General features: G+C 40.7%; 1 protein-coding gene across 12 annotated transcripts in view; it reads right to left on the bottom strand.

Annotated features, from left to right (window-relative positions):
* MBNL2 (muscleblind like splicing regulator 2) overlaps positions 1–21,680 on the bottom strand; it is a 158,144-nt gene that overhangs the window by 9,794 nt on the left and 126,670 nt on the right. For 5 of the 12 annotated variants that reach the window (XM_036493444.2, XM_004577392.3, XM_058670521.1 and 2 more), the window contains 2 exons: positions 16,447–16,482; positions 15,085–15,179 (listed from right to left, as the gene is read on the bottom strand). The exons of 4 other annotated variants lie outside the window; for them this stretch is intronic. In XM_036493444.2, the coding sequence (XP_036349337.1) occupies positions 15,085–15,179; positions 16,447–16,482 (131 nt within the window). The remainder of the gene's footprint in view (positions 1–15,084; positions 15,180–16,446; positions 16,483–21,680) is intronic. 3 more of the 12 variants (XM_004577390.3, XM_036493451.2, XM_058670526.1) reach the window with 1 other exon arrangement.

The raw sequence follows: 21,680 nt of genomic DNA on the forward strand, positions 1-21,680 counted from the left end.
GAGTTACAGAGAGAAGGAAACAGAGTCATTCTGTCTGTTGGTCTACAACCCAAGCAGCTGCAATGGACAGAGCTGAGCCGATTCAAAGCCAAGAGCCAGAAGCTTCTTCTGGGTCTTCCACCTGGGTGCAGGGTCCCAAAGCCCTGACCCATCCTCTGCTGCTCTTTGGCAGAATACTCTAAAGTATCACAGACACTGTCACTCTTAGGAGAGCAAACTAAACTTGGCTGGAATGCCCACAGCACTGTGCACCTTAAAGAGTAGCTTGGTCCAGATGGCTGCTTTGCTCTTTGTTACTAAGGTAATGTTTGCACTCAAAGCTCTGTCTGCTTCCTCTGTTTTCAGTGACGTAGTATTTTGTTGATGCTCATTTCTGAAACTTTCCAGTCTGTTGTACTTGAACAAACAACTTTTTAGATAAACTTTATAATATATGAAAAAGTGCCATTATAATGTTAATTATGAAGGTTTTGTTTGTTTGTTTTAATCAAAAGCCATAAACTCTAGCCTCACTGAAGGTTACTGACCAGGACCCACACTGACAAGTTAGATCATCTGCATAAAATCCATAACTGGAAATGATTGGTTTGGAGAGGATTCCAGTGCCCACATGAGTCAATGCCATGTGCAGAAACACAGAGATATGTGAGATTCTTGGGCGCGTTCCAGTGCAGCTTGACTGTGGTACCCTTCTCCAACCCAGCCCCAGCCTCTCCCAGGTCCACCCTCCCCGGGGGAATTCTGAGGATCATTTGTTATGTTCACACTGAGATGGAAATTCAAACTCAGAGCATCTAACAATCCATATCCTATACAGAGTGACATTCCATCCTCACCTCCTTGCATGTAAATTAGGAAGGAAGTAAAGGGATATGACAAGCACACTTTTTGTTTCTGGTTCTTTCCCTTGGTGCCATAGTTGAGAATGTTATGTATTTATTTAGGAAATGACCTATGGGATCCCATTTAATCAGCAGAGAAGGGCCATGCAGTAAGACAGGAAAACAGCAAATAGATAAGTCAAACAATCAAGGAAAGTGAGAAAGAGGGTTTTGTGAGTGAGGGTTTTGATGGCTACACAGGAAGAGGTCCCAGAATTTATATCCGTGTTCTTTATCTGACATTATTAATCCCATGCTATACTTCACATTTCAACTCCACTAAATATCCCAACTTCCATTCTAGAAATGGAAGTCATCATGGTTTGTGGCTCTCCTTCCTCTGGTAGGTGTAGGAGTTGAAAGAATTTTCTGTCAGAATTGGTGTAGGGGTTTGGGTTAACTATTTACTATTGAGAGTTTCTTGAATACAGACAGACAAAGACATCCATGAGCAGGGGAAGTGTTTGCCTTATAGGATGTTGTTAGCCTAATGTCATCCATGGACAGTGTCATGCGTTAAACCCTTGTGCACCAACTTAGAGACGCAACTACCAAGTCCATTGTTTTCGTTACAGAAAAATTGTTTGAATTCCAAAACAAGCAAACAAAGAAGGTTCAAACATTTTTCAAATCAGGTAATCTTAGTATTAAAGAATATTAAATATTAAAGAAGGCTGAATTCCTACACTGTATCAAGAATCACTATAATTCTAAACTGTCTGAAATATTTACAGTGAAATATGTCAGAATTAAAGATAGCTGTGAGTGAAAAGGTAGAATATAAGAAAACTATACATTAAACAAGCAGTGTTTGTAACATAATATTAAGGTTTATTTTGTGGGGAAATTTTTTTTTATTTTTCCTTAGTGTATCTAATTTTTCTCAGTCATTTTTGACATAAAGCAACTTTAAGTACCTTAAAAGAAGAGCAGACATTTGATGTAACAGTTCATGTGCTGTTGGACCCTGCATACCATTTTGTAGTGATCTGGGTTCACGTTTTGCGTCTACTCCTGATTCTTGCTAACAGATGCCCTGCAGCTGGGAGGCAGTAGCTGGTGGTTCTCGCCACCACGTGGATGGCACCTTTGTCTCTCTGAATCAGTCCCTCTCTCTCTTTGTACCCTGTCTGATTCTCAAATAAATAAATACTTCACAAATCTTTCAAAGGATATGAATGACAACTCAGGAATTAAGAAGACATTTAAAATTCGAATATACATGCAAAATCACAAAGTGTTCAAGAAAAAATTTACGGCAATGAATTTTAAAAATCAGTGTAGGGGATATCTGAAATGAAATTTAAGAATTTTAATTTCTTTAAGATGGGATTCTATCCAGAGAAATGAACTGAAAATTCAAGTCTAGGAAAAAATGGTAAATACAAGATCCTGTTGGATTTAGCCTGAAGTCATGGTCCTGCTCAGGGCTCTGCTGTTGTATCCACTGCCACTGTGTTAGATTTAGGATCCTGAGCACATTTTGACAGCAGGCCTCATTTTACTAGTGGGACAGAATATATAATTCAGTGTGTTAAGAACTGGCTTTTAAGATATCCTGCAGAGAAAAACAATCAACTGCTGAAATTCAGTAAAAGGAACAGTAAGCTTAACATCGTGTACTGGACATGGAAATGTTTCTTGGTATATTATAACCATTCTGAACATGCAAGGGAAACATCAAATGGGTTCTGAAGGGGATTTAGGAAGCATGTCTCTGCCCCAAGTGAGAGCTATGGCTTTTCTAAACCTTAGTCTCTCACTCTGCTTGGACCAACGTGGGCACCTCTGCCTGGTAGCTAAGCCAGGTGACCATCTGTCCTTTCCAGGAATCCCCAGGAAGTGGAATAATAGAAGACCAAATGCAGGCCAAGGGACAGTGACTTACACAGAGGTGGAGCTCTCCGTTCTTTTAAATGACTTGATTCCACACTGGAGCTCCATGGTTAGACCCGTTATTCCAGCACTGCTCAGTAAGTTTTGACATGATGCTTACCAGCTGACCAGTGCTGGTCCCCTCCCTGTAGGACCCTTGAGAACAGGGACCATTCTTTTTCACTGCTGTATTTCTTACATATGGCACACAATGCATTCTTTATACACATTTGTTGAGAAAGGAGGTGAAGATATGTTGCTAACAATAAACAGTAGGCTTTTGTTAAAGCCCAGCATCTCAGAATAGACCGCATTTCTAACAAACCTGCTTCACTAAGGAAGAATTCACATTTATACTCTTAAACATGGCAACCATATAGAGGGTTGTTTCTTGTTTGTTTGTTGCTGTTTTTGGTGTGGAAACAATCATTTTACTACAAGATTTAATAAAAACAAAAACCTTGGTACAATTAGGCATCTTTTTGTTTGCCAATTCTTCATTCCTTTTTTTTTTTTTAAGAAATGTGTATTCAGATATTTTGCCAACATTCAAAAGGGCTGGTGAAATAGATACAGTATAAAATTTACCTTTCCAACCTTTTTAGTTATAAAATTTAGCATATTAACCATCAGCAGTATCCAAATCCAGAACCTTCTATCTTCCTGAAGTTCTGTCTTCTTTAAGCATTAATTTCCAATGAACTTTCTTACAAAGCCCTTATTCCTTCTCCCTTCATTTTCGTTCTTTCTCTCTCCCCCTCTTCACCCCCTTTCATCCTTTACAGTTTTGGCTTCAAATAACATCCTTTGTTCTTCTCCATCATGCACCTGAATCATCAGTAAAAATCCCCTTCCTGTTTTTTTTAATTTAGCTCTGTGATTTTACTTACAACTAAATTAGGCTTCTGGTTCCTGTCTTCACAGTTGTTTCCTCCACATTGCCCAAAGCATTCTCAACTGGAGATGTGTATGTGCCTGGGTTCTGGGGGGTAGGTAGGGGGACTAGTGGAGAAAAACAGTGTCTCTGTTTTTAGATGGTTGTTATTTTTAAAAAACCCGAAGCCCTGAATGTGGGCACTCATTTCTGTTGACTTCCTCTGCCAGGAGTTCCCTGCCCATTTTCCAGCACGGGGAGGGATGCAGCGGTGTCTTCTCCCTCTGTGTATGGATCCTGTTCCCTGAACTCAAACTGGAATCCCCTTGCCGATTTCTCTAGTCAGCAATATTTTTAGGCTGTTTATGGTACTAAACTGGACTTTGAAAAGTTTTTGCTTCTGAGAACTTTCTTCTTTAATAGGTGAAATTTTTTTTTGTTTAGAATTTATAGCAAGTGAAAATTTTTCGCATATTTCATATTTGTTTAGTAATTCATATTTCATAGATTTAGTAATTCTAGCCTCCCTGCTGCCTGCAATCCCAGCCCACCCTCCTTGTTTCTTACTCATTTTTCTCCTACGTTTTACAATGGTATATTTTCATTTTATTTTGCCATCATGGGCTTAACACTCCATTAGGTTAAGATATCAACACAAAGCAAGTGAAAAAAAAAAAACCCTACTATTTATCAGGAGTGTAAACAGACATTGTAGTATAAAAAATAAACAAACAGAGCCTGGTGCTAAAGTCCTTGCCTTGACTGTGCCGGGATCCCTTATGGGCGCCAGTTCTAATCCCAGCAGTCCATCCAGCTCTCTGCCTGTGACCTGGGAAAGCAGTCGAGGACAGCCCAAAGCCTTGAGAGCCTGCACCTACATATACACACTCACACACACACATATTTTTTATCCATTCATAGATTGATACTCATCTAGGTTGATTTCATATCTTAGCTATTATGAATTGAACTGCTATAAACATGGTGGTATAATTCTCTCATATGCTAATTCCATTTTGGAAAAATTCCAGGAGTGGGATGATTGGGTCATGCAATAGATCTATTTTCAGATATCTGAGGAATTTTCATGATGTCTTCCTCAACAGTTGCTCTAGTTTACATTCCTACCAGCAGCGGATTAGGGTACCTATCCAGGCAACCTCACCAGCATTTATTGTGGGTAAAACTTTTTGCATACCAATAGCTAAACTTAGTGATCAGGTGTTAAGGGGAATTAGGTAAAGAGGTTCATCCCAGTCCTGCAGTGTCTAGAAGCTCCCATCTAATTAAAAACAGAGTCACCTGCTTTTGCTCAGACATTTCCTTTAGCTTTAATCTGACCCAGTTATGCTCTAAGATTTGCTGTAAACTGGAAGACAGGAAAGATAACTCACAGTTACGTGGAATCTTTAAATGAAATAATATATATAAAGTATATGTGTAGTAGTGTTTTAATTTTTTCTGGTACTGTTCTCTTAGGCTTTTATTTTGGGAGCTATATTCTTAAATAAAATTTTATCTTCCCTGATATTTAAATAGGCATTTGACCAATGTTATTGTGGAAGCAGCTGCGTGACGCAATCGTGTTGATGCCAACTGGAATGCCCACATCTCTCACCAGGGTGCCTGGGTTTGAGCGCCTACTTGGTACCCAAATGCAGCTTCCTGCTAAGCTGCACCCCAGGAGCCAGCAGTGCTGGCTCAAGTGCTCAGGTCCTTGCAGCCCACGCGGGAGACCTGGGCCATGTTCCCGGCCCCTGGCTCTGGCCTCACTCAGCCCTGGCTGGTACTGACCTTTGGGAATAAGCTAGCAGAGAGGAGATCTCTCCTTATCTTACAGTCCATCCTTTTAATCTGTCTGCCTATCCCTCTCTCTGCCTTAAAAACAAAACATGAAAAATATTTTTAATTGCTGTTCTGTATAGAATCTATATAATACTCTTTATATGTTGTTAATAAAATTGATTTTTAATGAAATTAAAAATTGTAGAGTGTACTTTCCTTTCTGTGTTTATCTGTATATTCTGACCTACCACTGCAAATAAATACAGGCTGGATTTTTGTTATTTTTCATCGAAGTCTTGAGTATAAATTTCTACCAATCATTTTTTAAACTAAAATCTTAATTCTTACAAATGTGCCAACAGTCATCAGTTCCTGATAATTTGTGTCCTGAGAGATGGGCCCTCTCAAACTTTAAAGTCAGATCTAATTCAAAGCCAGCTTCTAGGTTGAATAAGAGCACTATCGGGCTAAGTTATTCAAAGTCTTTTATACTTGGTATTCTTCATCTTTATAGTGGTAATTAAAAATTGTTGCTAACCCATAGGGTGTTGTAAGGATTCATGCAGGAGTATTTAAACAGTGCCTACTGGTAGTAAGTGTATAATAAATACAATCTTTATTTTATGGTAACGTGCAAACTTATTTTAAGTTTCCTAGACCAAATAAAAAATGTGAATATTTTGACAAGCTGTAGTATTTCTTTGACAACCGCTCATAGTAAATGGTTATTTATGGGTACCTAGTCTTAGTTAACAAACATGTGTCTTTCAATTTTCAAGCCTTCAATCAGCAGAAAAGAGAATTTGCCAGCCTATGTTTAATGACAAAACTTTATCCATCCAACAACTTTCTTCAAGGCAGGGCTCAATGGGATTTCTCCTCCACTCTTTACATACTCCCTCCATTTCTCCTGTCAGCCCCTTTCATTTTGCTTTCTTTTTTTTTTAATAGGGTTTATTTATTTTAATTGATAAGTCAGATACACAGAGAGGAGGAGAGACAGAGAGAAAGATCTCCCATCTGTTGATTTACTCCCCAAGCAGCCGCAACGGCTGGAGCCGAGCCAATGTGAAGTCAGGAGTCTAGAGCCTCTTCTGGGTCTCCCACATGGGTGCAGGAGCCCAAGGCTTTGGGCCGTCCTCAACTGCATTCCCAGGCCACAGGCAGGGAGCTGATGGGAAGCAGGCTACCGGGATTAGAACTGGTGCCCATATGGGATTCTGGTGCGTTTAAGGCAAGGACTTTAGCTGCTAGGCTACCATGCCTGGCCCAACCCCCTTCATTTTTCAAGGCCATCCGAAATGTTGCAGGGGTCTGAGTAGAGCAAAGAAAAGAATATGAACACAATGAATCAATTCAAGCTGTTCTTTCTTTTCTGAATCCTCGTGACAACAGTGGTCCCCGGTCCTTTCTCATCTTTCAATGTCACCATGGCAGATGCTGAAAGAATAATTACTAGAAAAGTTGTGACATTATTACCAGAACAAATGTTTAGAGAAAAAGAAGGAATCAAGTTCAACTTCTCTGATATCTTCTTGATCCTGCAAAGACCTTTTTCCAGTTGTAGTCTGAGGAAGGGGCCAGGGCCTAGGAGTGGTGTCGGCAGGGCTCGACTTCTCATCCCTCCTGTCACTTGGCCAAGTCACTGAACAGAAGATCGGGAGCTGGAGGGAGGCCCCAGGCCTGGTTTGGCCCCTTAGTGGTGTCATCCCAGGCAAGCACCTCCACTTCTCAGAAGTGCAGTTTCCTGCCTGTATAGCGGACATGAAGATAATTCACAGACAAGGCCTAGCATAGCATCCAACATATGTGCTTGACAGACAGTTGGCTGTGCTGTGTATATGTCATGTTTTCCTGAGGCCCCTTCTGGTATCATCTAAAGCACTTTCTTAGGAAGGTATGTGATGAACAGGCCAAAATTTGTCTTCAGACACGACACAGACAACTGGCTTTTCGACCTGCTAGTCTGGGCTCCTGTAACAATTTATTATGAAATTTTCACCACAATGTTTCTTTCTTAGAAGTTACTCTAGAGGCACAGCATGATGGTGTCAAATTTGTCCCTAATGATTTCGTCTACCTTTCATATGTGTGATTATTTGATGCTGGTGTTAGGTCAGAGCTACAAAGGCTGCTGCCCAGGGGGACATGGGTGATGTTAGATAACAATCAGCTTAATGCTGATGCAGCCAGCTTACTTCTGGGATCCTATCTCTGGTGATCCCAGAAATACCTTGTAAGGAGTGAAGTATGTATTTGATTAGAAATTAGAACCTTGCAAAAGGAACATTCTGAGAATGAGTGGGAAAACAAGAGCCGGGATAGGCCGAATGCATGTCCACCAGAACAGGAGCTCTTCATTAATGATGTGATGAAATCAGGGTTAAACCCAAGAAAACCAGGTTTAGAAGGAGGCAGATGGATAATTAAGAGCTATGGAAATTCTTCCTGACCCCTTCTAATCCTGCCATTCAAAGCCCCATGACTTGTCCACTGTGTATGCCCCTTCAAGCTCATTTGTGTCTGACATTCCTAGCAAGTGGCTGAAAGTGAACTCACTGAGACCAGACAACCCCCCTTGTCCCCTTCTTCAGATCTGACACAATCCTAGCTTCTCTGTCATGGGATAAAGTCTGGGATCAATCTTGACATTCCTTTCTAGACCACACATGTTATCAGGGAAAAATAGGATAAGAGGGGAAAACATTGGCTTGAAGGTCAGGCAGGCATGGAGTCAGGCTATGCTACAAATTAGTCGTGAGAAAATCTGTGCTCTAATTTAGTCACATGTAAAACAAAATTTTAGCTCACTGATGAATTTGAATGTGATAGCACACATAAAGTAGACTATTGGTATCTTTATGGTTATAAATTCCCTTTATCACACCCTCATCTCTACCCCTAATTGCAAGCTTGTCATGGCTTCAGGAACAACTTTACCTGTCCTTTATCAGCCTAATTCCTACATATCCTCAGCCCCTTTGGGGATGGGTCCCTGCCACATGGTCTCTTTCCCAGGCAGCAATGCTTGGGTACTGGAAAATTCTGTTGTATAACATGTTCGCATTGTTTCACAGCTTTTTCACTAGACAGTGAGGCAGTACCCTTAACATCTCTCCAGACTGGTGCAGTAGACTCAGATCTGACCTTGGAGGTCCCTGCCTCCAGCATTGCCACCCAGAGGGAACAGTAGGCTGGAAATAGCTGGGAGGCCAGACCAACTGCCAATTTGCCTTTGACACACAGTGGCATTATATTTTGGTAGGTAAACCACACCCAAGTTTGTGTCTCCTTCCTATGCACCCACACAGAAGGGCTGACCAGTTCCCTGAAGGCAGAGAGGTAGAAATGTCAGAAGGTTGGAGCCATGGCGGAACTTGTACATAAATGCCTATGGATAAAAATTTTATTTGGTTCACAGCAACTCTGATTAAGAATGAGATTCAGGCTGGAAAGTGGATCTGGGTTCCTGCATTGCAGTATCTCTCGCTCCCTCTGAATCTAAAGCTAGAAATACATACGCACATAGGATGAACTACATATTCATTCTGCTCAAAGGAGAAAACCTAAAATTAGAGCAGTGGAGCATGCTTTTACTACTATCGACTAAAGCCAAAATACTACCAAGAATATGACTTCTCAAAAAAAGACCACTCCTCAAATTCCATCAAAATGCAAAAGAGAATGGGATTTGAAGTCTATTAAACAGGGAGAGCCGCCAGGCACGGAGGACTTAATGAGGCCTCCTGACATCCTCTTTTCAGCTGCACAAAACTGGAGCTGTTCTGCTGTCAGTAGGTGCTGTATACGACCGAATTCTACCCAAGTTCCTCAGCATGAGGTGGAAATTATTCATGAAGAATGAAAATGTACTAGATTACAGCACTTATATAACAGCCTTTCCTTGGGGAATCTGCAGGTGCATTTATTAATTAAAACCCTTGGTGGTCCTCCTGCAAAGCAGCTCTTCTGAGGCAACTAAATAACAGACACGTTGTCTTCTTAGTTTCTAATTTCTTGAAGAGAAAAATCTTCCTCCTTATTGGTCTCCTGGACCCATGTTCACCTCCAAGGGGCAAAGCTATTCCCCACCTTTATTATTATTATTATGATATTTTAAACCATACTAGCAAGTCTGGGCTCCAATGCACTAGCCACATGATACAATATGGCTATAGCTATAGCTACATCTTTCACTAGTAGCATTAGCTAAATGCAAATTCTGCAATTTTTTATAGTTTTGTTTTTTTATGCAAAGAAACGCAGCAGGCCAGAACAGATGACTTTGCTTTTCTCTCTCTCCTCTTTCTCTAGTTCTTCTCTCTCTCTCTCTCTCTCTCTCTCTCTGTCTCTCTCTCTCTGTCTCTCTGTCTCTCTGTATCTCTCTCACACACACACACACACACACACACACATTTGGCCTTTTCCTACCCCACACAATATCTGTTAAGACAATTGCCTTGTTTGAAGCAACTGGGTTCATCACCACAACTGAACTTCTCTAGAGGTAGACAAAGTGTTCATGGCCTCAGCCTTGTCAGTATGACGCTGAGACAGGTGCCTGTGGCACTCACTCAATACAAGGGCTTGATGGTGACAGTGGCTGTGCTTGCTTTGGTGAGGAGCAACAGACTTGGGGCCCAGCTGCTTTCCGTAATCTGTTCCCAGGAACAAGAGGCTGCGAGAAAGGAGAGTGTCACAGTTGCCTCATGAGACACAGAGGCCAGCCACTTTGCTATGTATTTCAGGAGAAAAATCTGACAAGAGCCTATTCCACCCACACCGGGGCTTCACAGAAACCAAGATTTTTCTTATGAAACAATCATAGGCCTCAAAATGGGTCAAGTGGTGAATAGTGAGGAATGGTTAATGCCTCCTACATTTGTCTGAATATAGTCCTAACAGATGGCATTGAATAATAGATGTTTTATAAAACTTTGAAATGAGAGAGAGAGAGATGAAGTAAAATATCACCTTAATCTTCCCAGTTTTCATGGTTGGTATAGGTTAACTTGCATATCCAAAAACCTATATGCAAATAGCTTTGAAGTTGACTCACATTTGTGAAGTGGAATGATTTTAAGTTTTCTTCTTGCTCCTTAATGATTTGTAGCATGTCATATAAAGCATAGTATTTAAATCTGGTTATATATTATTTCATTTTTCAGGTAAGATCTTTGAAATTGACTATCATATATAGTAAACATATACAAGGCATGTCTGCAAAATGGGATTTTCTGACCTACCAAATATTTAATAAGTCAAGTACTATGTGCATATCATACATCAGCTAAGTTTCAACCAATTCTTGCTATGACCGACTCTCTGTTAAATGGATTTAATCTTTGGTGGATGGTTCAGAAGATGTGAAAAGATGTTGAGGTTGAAATTTTACACTTTGAGAGAAGTGATTCAGTTTTGGTCAGCATGCTCTCAGAAATATGACCTATTTTCATCAGCATTTAAGGCGTGCACTATTGGGGTGCTGCATGAAAATATTCCTCATATCAGTCAGCGTGAGCTTTTCTTGCGACTGTACACTCACACTCCAGGGTGAACTCGGTGTGGGAGAGCCTCCAGGGTCCATGGAGCTCTGGTGAGGAGACAGAGTCACAATGCTGCACGTGGATCTGCAGGAACTCTTTCATGCACAGGCTCTGCTTTGCAGGGTTGAGGAGGGGCTTCGTTAGCTTCAGGATTTCAGGTAGGAAGTGGAAATCTGCTCATTAGGGCTGAACACAGTGGAGGCATTTGACCAGCGAATGTACCAACTGTTGTCCTAGAAGGGAAGGGACTGAATGCTGATTCACTTAAGGCCACCACATCTCTCTGTCACGTGACCTTGACTTAGGTTTTGCCATTGTATGGCATTGTTTTTGTTTCTCTTCGTGTAAAAGGAACACTCCCTATGTAACGCTCAAGAGCAAGATCAAGTATGCCGTTTGCCAGCAGCCCTGTCCTGGTGGCCTCTGCAGACTCGCCTGCTCAAATCCACCTGCTCACTCTTCCGAGTCTTGACTTGCTCACTAGCCTGACTGAAAAGCCTTCAGAGCCTAACAAAGACTGAGCCTTGAAATTGGCATTTAATTGGCATATAGTTATGATGCCTTCAGTGATGTGTATACAAAGTCACTGTAGAATTTAAGACAGAAAAAGTACTTTCAGCTGGGAGGGTATGAGCAAGTTGAGGGGTGTGGGAGAATATTCTAGTTGGACCTTGAAGGAAGTTGTTAAGTAAACTGAGTTGAAGTTAATTTTTGGTTTCTAAACATGTCTTGGCTGCTACATAACTAATATGAAGTTATGTTGAAATTCAGTTCATCTTCCTGGTTAGGATTCACTTTTAGTCTGAGCTACATTTTTAACATTACTTCACGTCTTCCTATCGCACCGGAGTTTGTTGCCACAGGGTCTCAATGGACAAAACTCAATGAATAGTTTTTATTTGTGAAATAAGTATATCTTGTGTATTTGCAGTTATGAAGAAAGGCATCTGGAGGCTGACTTATGGATTTAAATGCCATCTGGAGCACATGTTAATTGTAAGATGTTAACTGAGGTAGTTTACCTCATCTGTATGTATCTTCTTTCATAGAATGGAATAGCTGATGTGATATATAAATATAGCATGTGGTAAAGACCAGTTAGAATCATACCTCATATGCAATAAATGGTTTGCAATATTAGGCTTAATATGTTTACTAAAGTCCAAATACATAAACTGAAATAAGAGTTATTGCTTGATCTATTTATTTATTGTATTTTTATCTATATATCTATTTACAACCCAAAATAGAACCAAACAGCCAAAACAGTATAAAAAGATTTTATATTTTATATTTCTGAAATGTATCAGATTCTGTTCTTACTTAATGTCAAAGTACATGTCCAAATAGAGTCCCTGAGAATAGAATTAGTAGATGTGTTGTTTGTTCTTTGCTCACTGTGGGGTGACTGGACAAGAAGAAACTGTCATAGTATATTGGAGTCTATTCTCCTTTTTTCTGTGAATGATTTATCTCTAATGCAATACTATTCATTTGAAATACCTGACCCGTTCAGCTTACCAGGAGCCCCAGTAAAAGGGCTGCGGCATTTTGTCAAGACCCTGCGGCATTTTGTGTTAAGACAATGGAGATGAGAAGGCAAGGTGCTTCATCAGCCTCACCCTCCATTTTGTTTCCATTGACCTTTATAATCTCACATTTTAGGCCTAGCTTCAGGGTCACAGACCCACTGGGTCAATCAAATGCAGAGACCATCTGCTTCTGTTAGTTCTGTTCTTTCTTTCATGAATGAATGGGAAAACTGAGGTTCATCATGTTTGAGTGACTTATGTAATTCACATGGATGTGATTCAATTTCTGTGTGAGGGATGAAATCTTCACAAGATGACAACTTGTGAGTTCACAGGCATTACCAATCTCTATGTTCACCGCTCCCTGCTAGAAGAATCTCCATCGTCTTCTGCAGACATTTTCTCTTTGAAACGTGTGGAAAATACACCAGTGATGTCATTTCCATAAATTTGTATTTATTGTAATTTGCTTTTCTGTGGGTTTTGTGTGCACGCAAGTTGACTGTCATCAAAAGCTACTAAAAAATTTCTCTGAATTATTTTCTTGCAGTGCAGACCTACAGTAGCTATTAGATTTGATAAGCTACAAAATGCAGACTCTAGGATTCTAGAAGCTTCTGAGAGGCACTCCTTTCATCACATCTCTTTGGATTGATTGAGCTTTCGGCTTGTTGTTTTCTTTAAGACTGTTTTAAAATAATGTGTGGAACCTTCTGCATATTTCATCCTGCCTCCCATCTACATACACAGCTACGCAGATGAATGCAAATGCTTGCTACTTTGAGAGAATCGTCCAGTGTTTATACTTTACACACACTTTATCCCTAAAACATCCCCTGATCTTGACATTCTTTCCTTCCACAGCAATCATGTCTAAGTGTCAGAAACATTGAATCAGCCCTAAGGTACAATGAAAATTTTGGTGTAACAACTGCAACTGTGTGTTATACCTCCAACTTATTTCCATCTGAAGGGACTTTGCAGCACAAACTGGGTCAAACATTACAAGCACCTTCCGGGATCTGACTAAAAACATTCAGATATTCACCTTCCCCATTAATATGATCAAATGAGAAAAGGTACTTGGAACCAAACAGAAGATTGTGGACAGTCTCATCCTTCTCTCATCTCATCATTAAAAACAGAATCAAAAAGCCAAAACCCCAAGCAAAAACACTTTCTCAACTGGACAACTGACTTACTGTGCTGTGTTATGTTGGTTTGGAAAGTGGACTGGCTTTGCCTAGAGGACAGGTTGGCATTTTAGAGCAAAGGAAGAAAGAACTAGAGCGTCATCAATATCTGTCATGGCTGCCTCTGCAGTGCTTAGCCTTTCTTCCTCCTTTCCTCACTCTCTCCTGCTTCATCACAATGCAGAGGGCACAGTGGCAACTACCCCAGGATTGAGTTCCCATTCATGCCTGCCAGTACATCCACATACCTCTCTGTTGAGTCACAAAACCTATAGCACTGGAATTGCTGTGTGTTCACTTGAATTAGGAAAGAAGTATTGAATGAACACCTCCCCACCCTGCCGCCCCTGTAGGATACAGCTCAAAATGGGCTGTTTATGCTCTTACATGATTCTCCCCAATGCCCAACTTACCATTTCTCCTTTAAGCTGGGCCTTTCTCTCTAGTCTCTCTCTATATGCCCTTTTGTCTTTCATCGAAACAGTTGGTATTATTTTAAAAAGAATTTAAAAAGAAAACAAACACAAAACTAAGCACAAAACCAAAATTGTTCTTCTATGATGGGAAGGCATGCACACTTAAGTGGTTTTTCTAGGTGAGGTGAGAGTTTATGCCCGCTCATCTCACACTGGTCTCCTTAGAACTAGGAGCACACGCCGGTACATTGGCTGGCTAGCGTCAGGGTTGCAGTCAGCTGGTGACCACAGAGCAGGAAGTAATCAACTTGCTCTCACATCCATGAAATATTACATCCATGGTCTTCCTGGCACATGCATTAAGCCAACAGATTCAGTTATATCCAGCCTTTGTGAACCCAGTGGAACACACTCTTTCTCTAGTATGCTTTGGTCTCTAAATTCAACTATCTCAACAGACCATAAAGTGATAACCAAGTGACTCTGGCTACCACTGTGACTCAGATGAAATATTAAGACTTACTCAGACCCCAGACTGTAAACATAGCCAAAACAGCGAAACTTAGAGGAGAGTGTTTTTCTTTAGAAGAGATAATGGGGTCTGAATAAACTGAGACAAAGAAGAGCCAGTTTTGAAGCACCTGCAGGTGCATGTCTATATATTTTACATGGTGATTCACAAACCACTGGATAGATAATGCTGTACTAAAAGGAATGTAAGCCTGTCAGGTTAATTACACAATATTAGGTACGAAAACAAACAGTGCAACACAAAACATAGCTACATCATTATTTGCAGTAAATGTTAACTCTAAATAAGTGCAACCTGTCCATAAATGCTTGCTATATAAACTATAATTAAAAAAATAAAATTTGATGGATAAACATGAAAAAAAAATTCTCACCGAGAATTTTTTTTTTAAAATATCAGCACTCATTTAGAGTTTGGGATTTGTGAAAGAAAGCTTTAAAAGGAGCAAACCTGATTGGCTGTGGCTGTTGCTGCGAAGGGGACACTTGTTGCAGGAGTTGTTGCTGCAGAGACAGTGGCGGACGTAGCGCTGTGCATCATGGGTACTTTCAGGAGGGGAACCATGGGAGCAATGAACAGGAGGGTGTAGCATTATGGTAATAGAAGTGGTATTTTGGCATGGTGAATATCAGAGCAGCAAGCCATCATGGGTTAAACCAGCAGATGGCATGCAATCACAATGCAAAGCAAGGAAGCATGGGAGAGAAATAAAAAAGGGAAAATAGCTTATTACAAGTACAATTAAAGGAAGTTTTCAAACATAATCAGTGATTCCCAGAAAGGCCAAAGCAGTTTACTTTGGGTGATGGATTTACAAACATTCTATTTCCAACAATAGATCCATTTCCAATTCATAGGAGATAGAACATGTAATAATGGTTGTTTCTAAAGTTGTGATAGCTTGCGCCCAATAATGCAGGAATATGTGGTATTCGTTTTTAGTCATACATTCTAAAACATCAAAGCTCAACATGTAAGTCTAATTTGGTATAGAATATTCTTTGGTATAGATTAGGGTTAGATTTCTTTTTAAAATTTGGGATTGCTTTATGTGAATCAGAATTGCTGTGGATTCTGCTTTGGTTGGATTACTATATGGTGGAGCAAATAGTGTGACCTTGTTATAAATTCTGATAGTCACACGGGAGTGGCCAGGCACATTTTGCCAGCGTTTATTTTTCTCGACTCTCAGTAGGACTTATCCATATGTCTTAAAGACAAACTTTTGTAGCAAGGCAAAGAAATGCATGAGGACAAGTATAAAGTATTCAATTTTAACACAGGGAATGCTGAGATACAAAAAGAAAATAATCACAAATACATCAACACCTGAAATTTAAAAAAGATAATTGAGTAAATCAGCTTAGACATTTGGTTTCAAAATACATCTATTCATAATTTTTTAAATGAAGAATTCTGGGAAACTCTGATAACTCTAACACACAGCAAAGAGGAGATAAAGGCACACCACTATGAAACTTTAAAACATTGATGGAATTCGTCTGCCTCTCTGACAGAGGAAGCTCTGTTTCTCATGCTACACCCTACACACGGTACAGAACACTAACTAGAAACCATTAAAAAGAAGACTCGTGCTTGTGGGTTTTTTTGTATGTTGTACTAGCACATTAAACCATCATTTGCTAAAATAAATCAAGAACATTTTAAAAAGCCTAGATGTTAACTCTAAAGCCAAATAAACCTTGAAACCTAGTATTTCCTAAAGCAGCTAGACCATCTCTGAAATAAATTTCAAGCAAGTGAAGGTATTGTACATCATATAAAAGACAAATAAAAAAGGTTGAAACCTACCAATACTGGTAGCGGGTGTCATGCACAAAACTGACCCTGATGTCATGCAATGGTGGGTGGAAAAAGTGAATAAAGGGAAAGAAACAGGTTAGCGGTTTAGAGTTAACATTCAAAGTGAGACTGAAGCACAACCAGAAATAAGTAGGGTTAGTTAACACAACCTTTAAGGGCCATTCACATATCAGTAATAGATACAGATACTTCTGACTTATTTTAAGTCAATATTGTTTCAAGCTCACTCTTTAAGGTTACATTTCGCACTTTCTGTTTTTATATAGAGACATGATTCCAAAAAGAATGACATGTGATAATGCCACTGTTTTATCCTTCCTGTGAGACCTCAAAGTATTTTACAGACATTATCAAGTTCATCCTCCCATAACGGAGGGGGTATTTTACAGATGAAAAATCTGAGGCAGAGTAACTCCCCCAAGGTCAGGCCTACTATGAATCAGGGTCAAGGGCTGCAAACAGAATTCCATTCCTAAAGCTAGGTCATGTTTGACATACCCTACACATTATGCTGAACTTACCACATTAAAACCTTATTTGTAAAGATACATCGTGTCAACAATATGAAAATAACCATAATATCTCAGATGTGATGTCTTCCAAATCAAAGCCTACAAGGATAGCTGAAACAGATTATTGTTTGGCAGGCCAATACTGTGGGAAAACGAGGGTTTTTGGATGGAATGATTCAGCCATACATGCTACCAACGCTATCCTATCCTGTGTCCTGTGATATCTAACAATGAGGTGCAGACTCTCCGGAAGCAAGCTGGTGCAGAAGTGGGGGGGAGTTAAGAGCAGAGCTGGGAATTCTTGTCAAGGCTGCTCTAAGGTGATCCCCCACTGAGGAAGCCCTTTGGTGAAACTTCTAGAAGTCTCGAGTTGTTCTTAAGTAGGCAGCTGATGGGCTAAAGGGGGATTTTGCCCTTTCTGGTGGAACAGCTGTCTTACCCATGGGTGATTTTGTTAATGTGCATGATGGTCTGTTACACAGGAAAGGAAATGTGTTGAAAGCTTTGAATAATTACTTGCTACTGGTACAGTTCTTTGGAATAAAAACCAAGGTCATACAGATTGAGATAACTGAACATTGGCTGTTGTGTAGGTCTGAGAGAGGTGCTTTTTAATGAATGTAGATGTAACTACGCAGGATTTCAGAACTGTCTTCTGAGAAATTAGATGAGGAATCTGGGAATTCAGGTCTTTGTTCTCTTGGCTAAGCTGCTCACGTTGGATCAGGAAAGACTTCTGGCTGCATCTAAGTTTTGATCAGGATAACATTTGGGGAAAGTTACTGTTTATCTGGCTACAATTGGATTGTTCAAAAAACATGCACCAGTATATCCAACCTGCAGACACATCCCCCAAACACACCTATCTCCTCAAAATCCTTCTTATGACACAGTCTCTTCCCCTAGCCTCTCACTCTCACGGTCCCAGTGAAGCTTCCGGAAAAGTACACACCACAATGTCCACTTCCATGCTCCCATCTATTCTTCAGTCATTTCCATTTTCACCTCCTTGGCCTAAGTGTGAATCCAGTCACTAAAGAACTCCACCTCGCTCAGGCCGCTGGGAACTCTCCCAGCTCCATCCAACTATTCCTGAGGCTCAGCCTTTTGCGTTAGCCACTCTCTCTTTAATCAATCACTACTTTCTGTTCACACACACACACACACACCCCTTTTGTTCTTTCTTGAACCTCCTTTTTGTTCATGTTGCTGGATTCCCTTCTTTCTCTCACTCTGTATCCCTGTAAGCTGGAGTTTCTCAGGACTTGGGTTTCACATGTCTTCATGGTCTGTTCTACACTTTTTCCTGGATACCTTTCAATCCATGGGTTTAAATAGGACCTAAGAGCTCATGGCTGCCTTATTTACCTGTCCTGCTCAGATCTCTTCTTTAAGCTCCAAGTCCTCTCATCCAATTATTTAACCTGACTGGGCTACTTGGATATTTCACACATGTCTCAAAGTTGGCACGTTCAAGCGTTGATCCTTCACACACCATCTTTTCCTCCATTTTAGGAAATACCTTCTGTGCCTCACCACGTTTGTCAGGCTCTAGCCCAGATTTCAAGTTATGCCGGATACCAGTTCCCCCTCACAGCATTTCCAGGCCCATCTCGTTAATAAGCCAGAGTAATCTCATTTCTAAACTTCAGCTACCAATTGTCTGTCTCCCCATCACTCCTGCCACTTTATCAAGCCCTGCTTGGCAGTGGTCCTCACAAAGTCTGGCTGTGCAACAATGTCCCAGGTCCTCTTCCTGCTTCCGTGCTGGTCTCTCCTTTAGTCCACTCTCCATCCTTTGGCAGTGTCCACTTGTCCACATGAGCCCGGTCCTTCAGTGCTTCAGTGCTGCTCCGTGCTCTTACTGCCGAGGGTGAGGCCCTTTGTGCCCCAGAATGCCACCTCCCCACTTTTCTCTGGCACCATAATCCAGATTAACCTTGTATTGCTATTAACTGAACACAACCCAAATTTTGTCCCAATTTTTAAGCTTCCCACAAGCTGTCCCCTCTGCTGAGAATAATCTTCATCCACTAGTTTTATCTTCTGGGTCTCTAGGCAAACGCCATTTCTTTTGACAATTCTTTAAGTGTTCCTGTACCTACCTCCCGTGCCATTGAAATTAGGCTTCTATTTCTAATCTTTGTGAGCTCCATACTGATCATTCATTGTAGTCAGTAACGATTTTAATGACATGCTTAAATATGGGCATTCGTTGAACTTGCCTTATCTCTCCTCTCCTGTGAACTCTTGGGAGGAAAGAGATCTTATCTGTTTTGTTCCCTGGGGCACAGACATAGTTAGTATATGGTCAATGGGTTGAACGATTATTCTTAACCATTAGCAAGAGGTGTGTTGGGAGTAATCTGTTAAAATACCCAGTTTGTGGAATAGTTTCATTTATCCATGGCTGGATTCAAAGCTGCCCCTCTAACATTTGCTTTGTGATCTCTCGCTTTGCGGTGTGCAGGAGTTACCTGGGAGGGCTCTCCTGAACGGTGCTTGTGACTGTCATGGTGCTGCACTCTGGTGGCGTCACTTGGGCTTCAATCCTGTGTATGGTCAAAATGCTCTCTCGGTGGCGTAGTGACCTAAGTGGCAGCAGCACCGCCTTTGCTGGGCCTGGCTCTTTTTTTTTCTCAGTGTCTCTGGTCTGACCTTTGCAAGACGCAGCTCAGCTTTTCCACCCCACTCCCTCTGCCCCCGTGTAAGGGCTTTCCATCGTCGCTTCAGTGGTCAACCTACTGTTCCCCATGGGCACTTTTCCCATCCACTGATGTGGCGCTTTTCCCATTGCTGGAGTGTTGCTTCTTCTTCACAGCCCTAAGTACATTTCTCCTACTTTCCCCCAGATCCTTTGCAGCCACCACCAGATGTACATGCTGAAGGCAGAGCGTACCGCCCTCCTCTCCTTCTCTCTGCTGTCTCGGCTCGCATGCTCAGTAAGTCCTCAACACCGTGCATTGTATTTGCTTGTCACCTTGCTCTGAATTTCACCGTATTCTCATTACAGGCTCTGGAATCCAAAGCATAATATGTGTTCAAGGAATGTTTGCTGGACGGAATAAAGTTCTGTTGTGGTTACACTAGCAGCATTGCTACTAAACACTGATACACCTTTGACTCAGTGGTGTGATAATCTTAAGGTAACTTTTATGATATCTCTTTGTTAAGCTATGCTTGATGCTTCTGACGCTGTACTTCTAATACAAGCAGACAAGTCGGAGAAGGATACTGTGGCCATCTGAGGCAGTGCTCCCGCCGGGGTTCTGTGAGCAAAGCCTTCTGCTGCACTATAGTATCTGTGATCCAGAAATCTGCTGCATGGTTTCCTTAATTCTGTATTCCCCTTTGCAGTGTAGATACAGCCTCAGTTTTTGCATCTACAAGATATGGACAACTGCACCTGCCACTAACAGAACCGCAACATCTTGAGGAATAACGAGACCTTGTCTATAACAACGCTTATGGTAACTCAGAAGAAGCCTGCCACAGAAATGCGAAGAAAAATTATATTGCTATTTTTGTAAATGTGTGTGATTTTGGCACTTTCTTAACATAGCAAAGAGAGAGGATAACTCCCTGGTTAAAATAAAACCCAGAAAAAGTGGAACTCTAAAAACAAAGGAGGAAAATTCCCACCCACTGCAAATGTCCTAAGGCATCAACTAGGGTGATAATTATCCTAGCGGAATTTTGAAGAAGAACTACATGTTTTGCATAATATTTTATATTTTATATCTTTGCAGCCTGGAGGCAGAATTCCTGAAATCCACATTCTCATTGTGTCCGTGGAGAACCGTCATGGGAAATCCACCGCTTCACTTAGCGTTACCTTTAAGCAAAGGGCATTCTCCTGGAGAACACAGAATGCTTATACTGCATATTTGTGATAATTACGAAACACTTCCATAAATATAAAAAGTTATCCACTGAAAAATCCACCATTACTTTTTAAGATTACCACTTGATCCGTAGAGGTTTAAAACCAACCATGATTATGGCAATGGATATTATCATTATCCTTTAAAAAATAAGGTTGAAACTGTTTGTTAGTAATAAAGCCAGAAGTGAAAAAAACTCTAGCTAAAATAAACGCTGAAATTTATGCTACAGATTGAAGTGGGAGAAAGATTATGCCAATTTCTTTTTCATACAATTATTTTTGCTCTCATTAATTAAGAGGAATGTGGAAATTTCTTAAACGTTGAAATGTCATTTTGGAATATAGGAGCCACTTGTTTGTCCACCGTGCTATTTATATTATGTAATAGATACAAGCATTTCTACTTCGCAGTATTAAGTAGGCCACAGCCGGCTTTTCCTCCCAGAGCCCACTGTGTTGAAGGTTGCCAGACACACTTGAACTGTTCCTAAAATATCCACCAGAGGGCGGGCGTACACAACCACAGCAGCCAATACCTAGTATTGGTCTTTCATGTAATACATTTCGTCAACAAATCAGGTTATTGCATAAGGGATGCTATTCATCTTTAATTTGGAAACATGTAAGAGGTTTCCAGGTGAAATTTTTTTTTGAAGATTCATTTTATTTTTATTACAAAGTCAGATATACTGAGAGGAGGAGAGACAGAGAGGAAGTGGAGCTGCTGGGATTAGAACCAGCGGCCATATGGGATCAAGGCAAGGACCTTAGCCACTAGGCCATGCTGCCTAGCCCAGGTGAAATATTTTAAAGTGCGGATTCTT

This window comes from Ochotona princeps, chromosome 12, assembly GCF_030435755.1.
Source record: "Ochotona princeps isolate mOchPri1 chromosome 12, mOchPri1.hap1, whole genome shotgun sequence".
In the NCBI taxonomy this organism is placed as follows: domain Eukaryota; kingdom Metazoa; phylum Chordata; class Mammalia; order Lagomorpha; family Ochotonidae; genus Ochotona; species Ochotona princeps.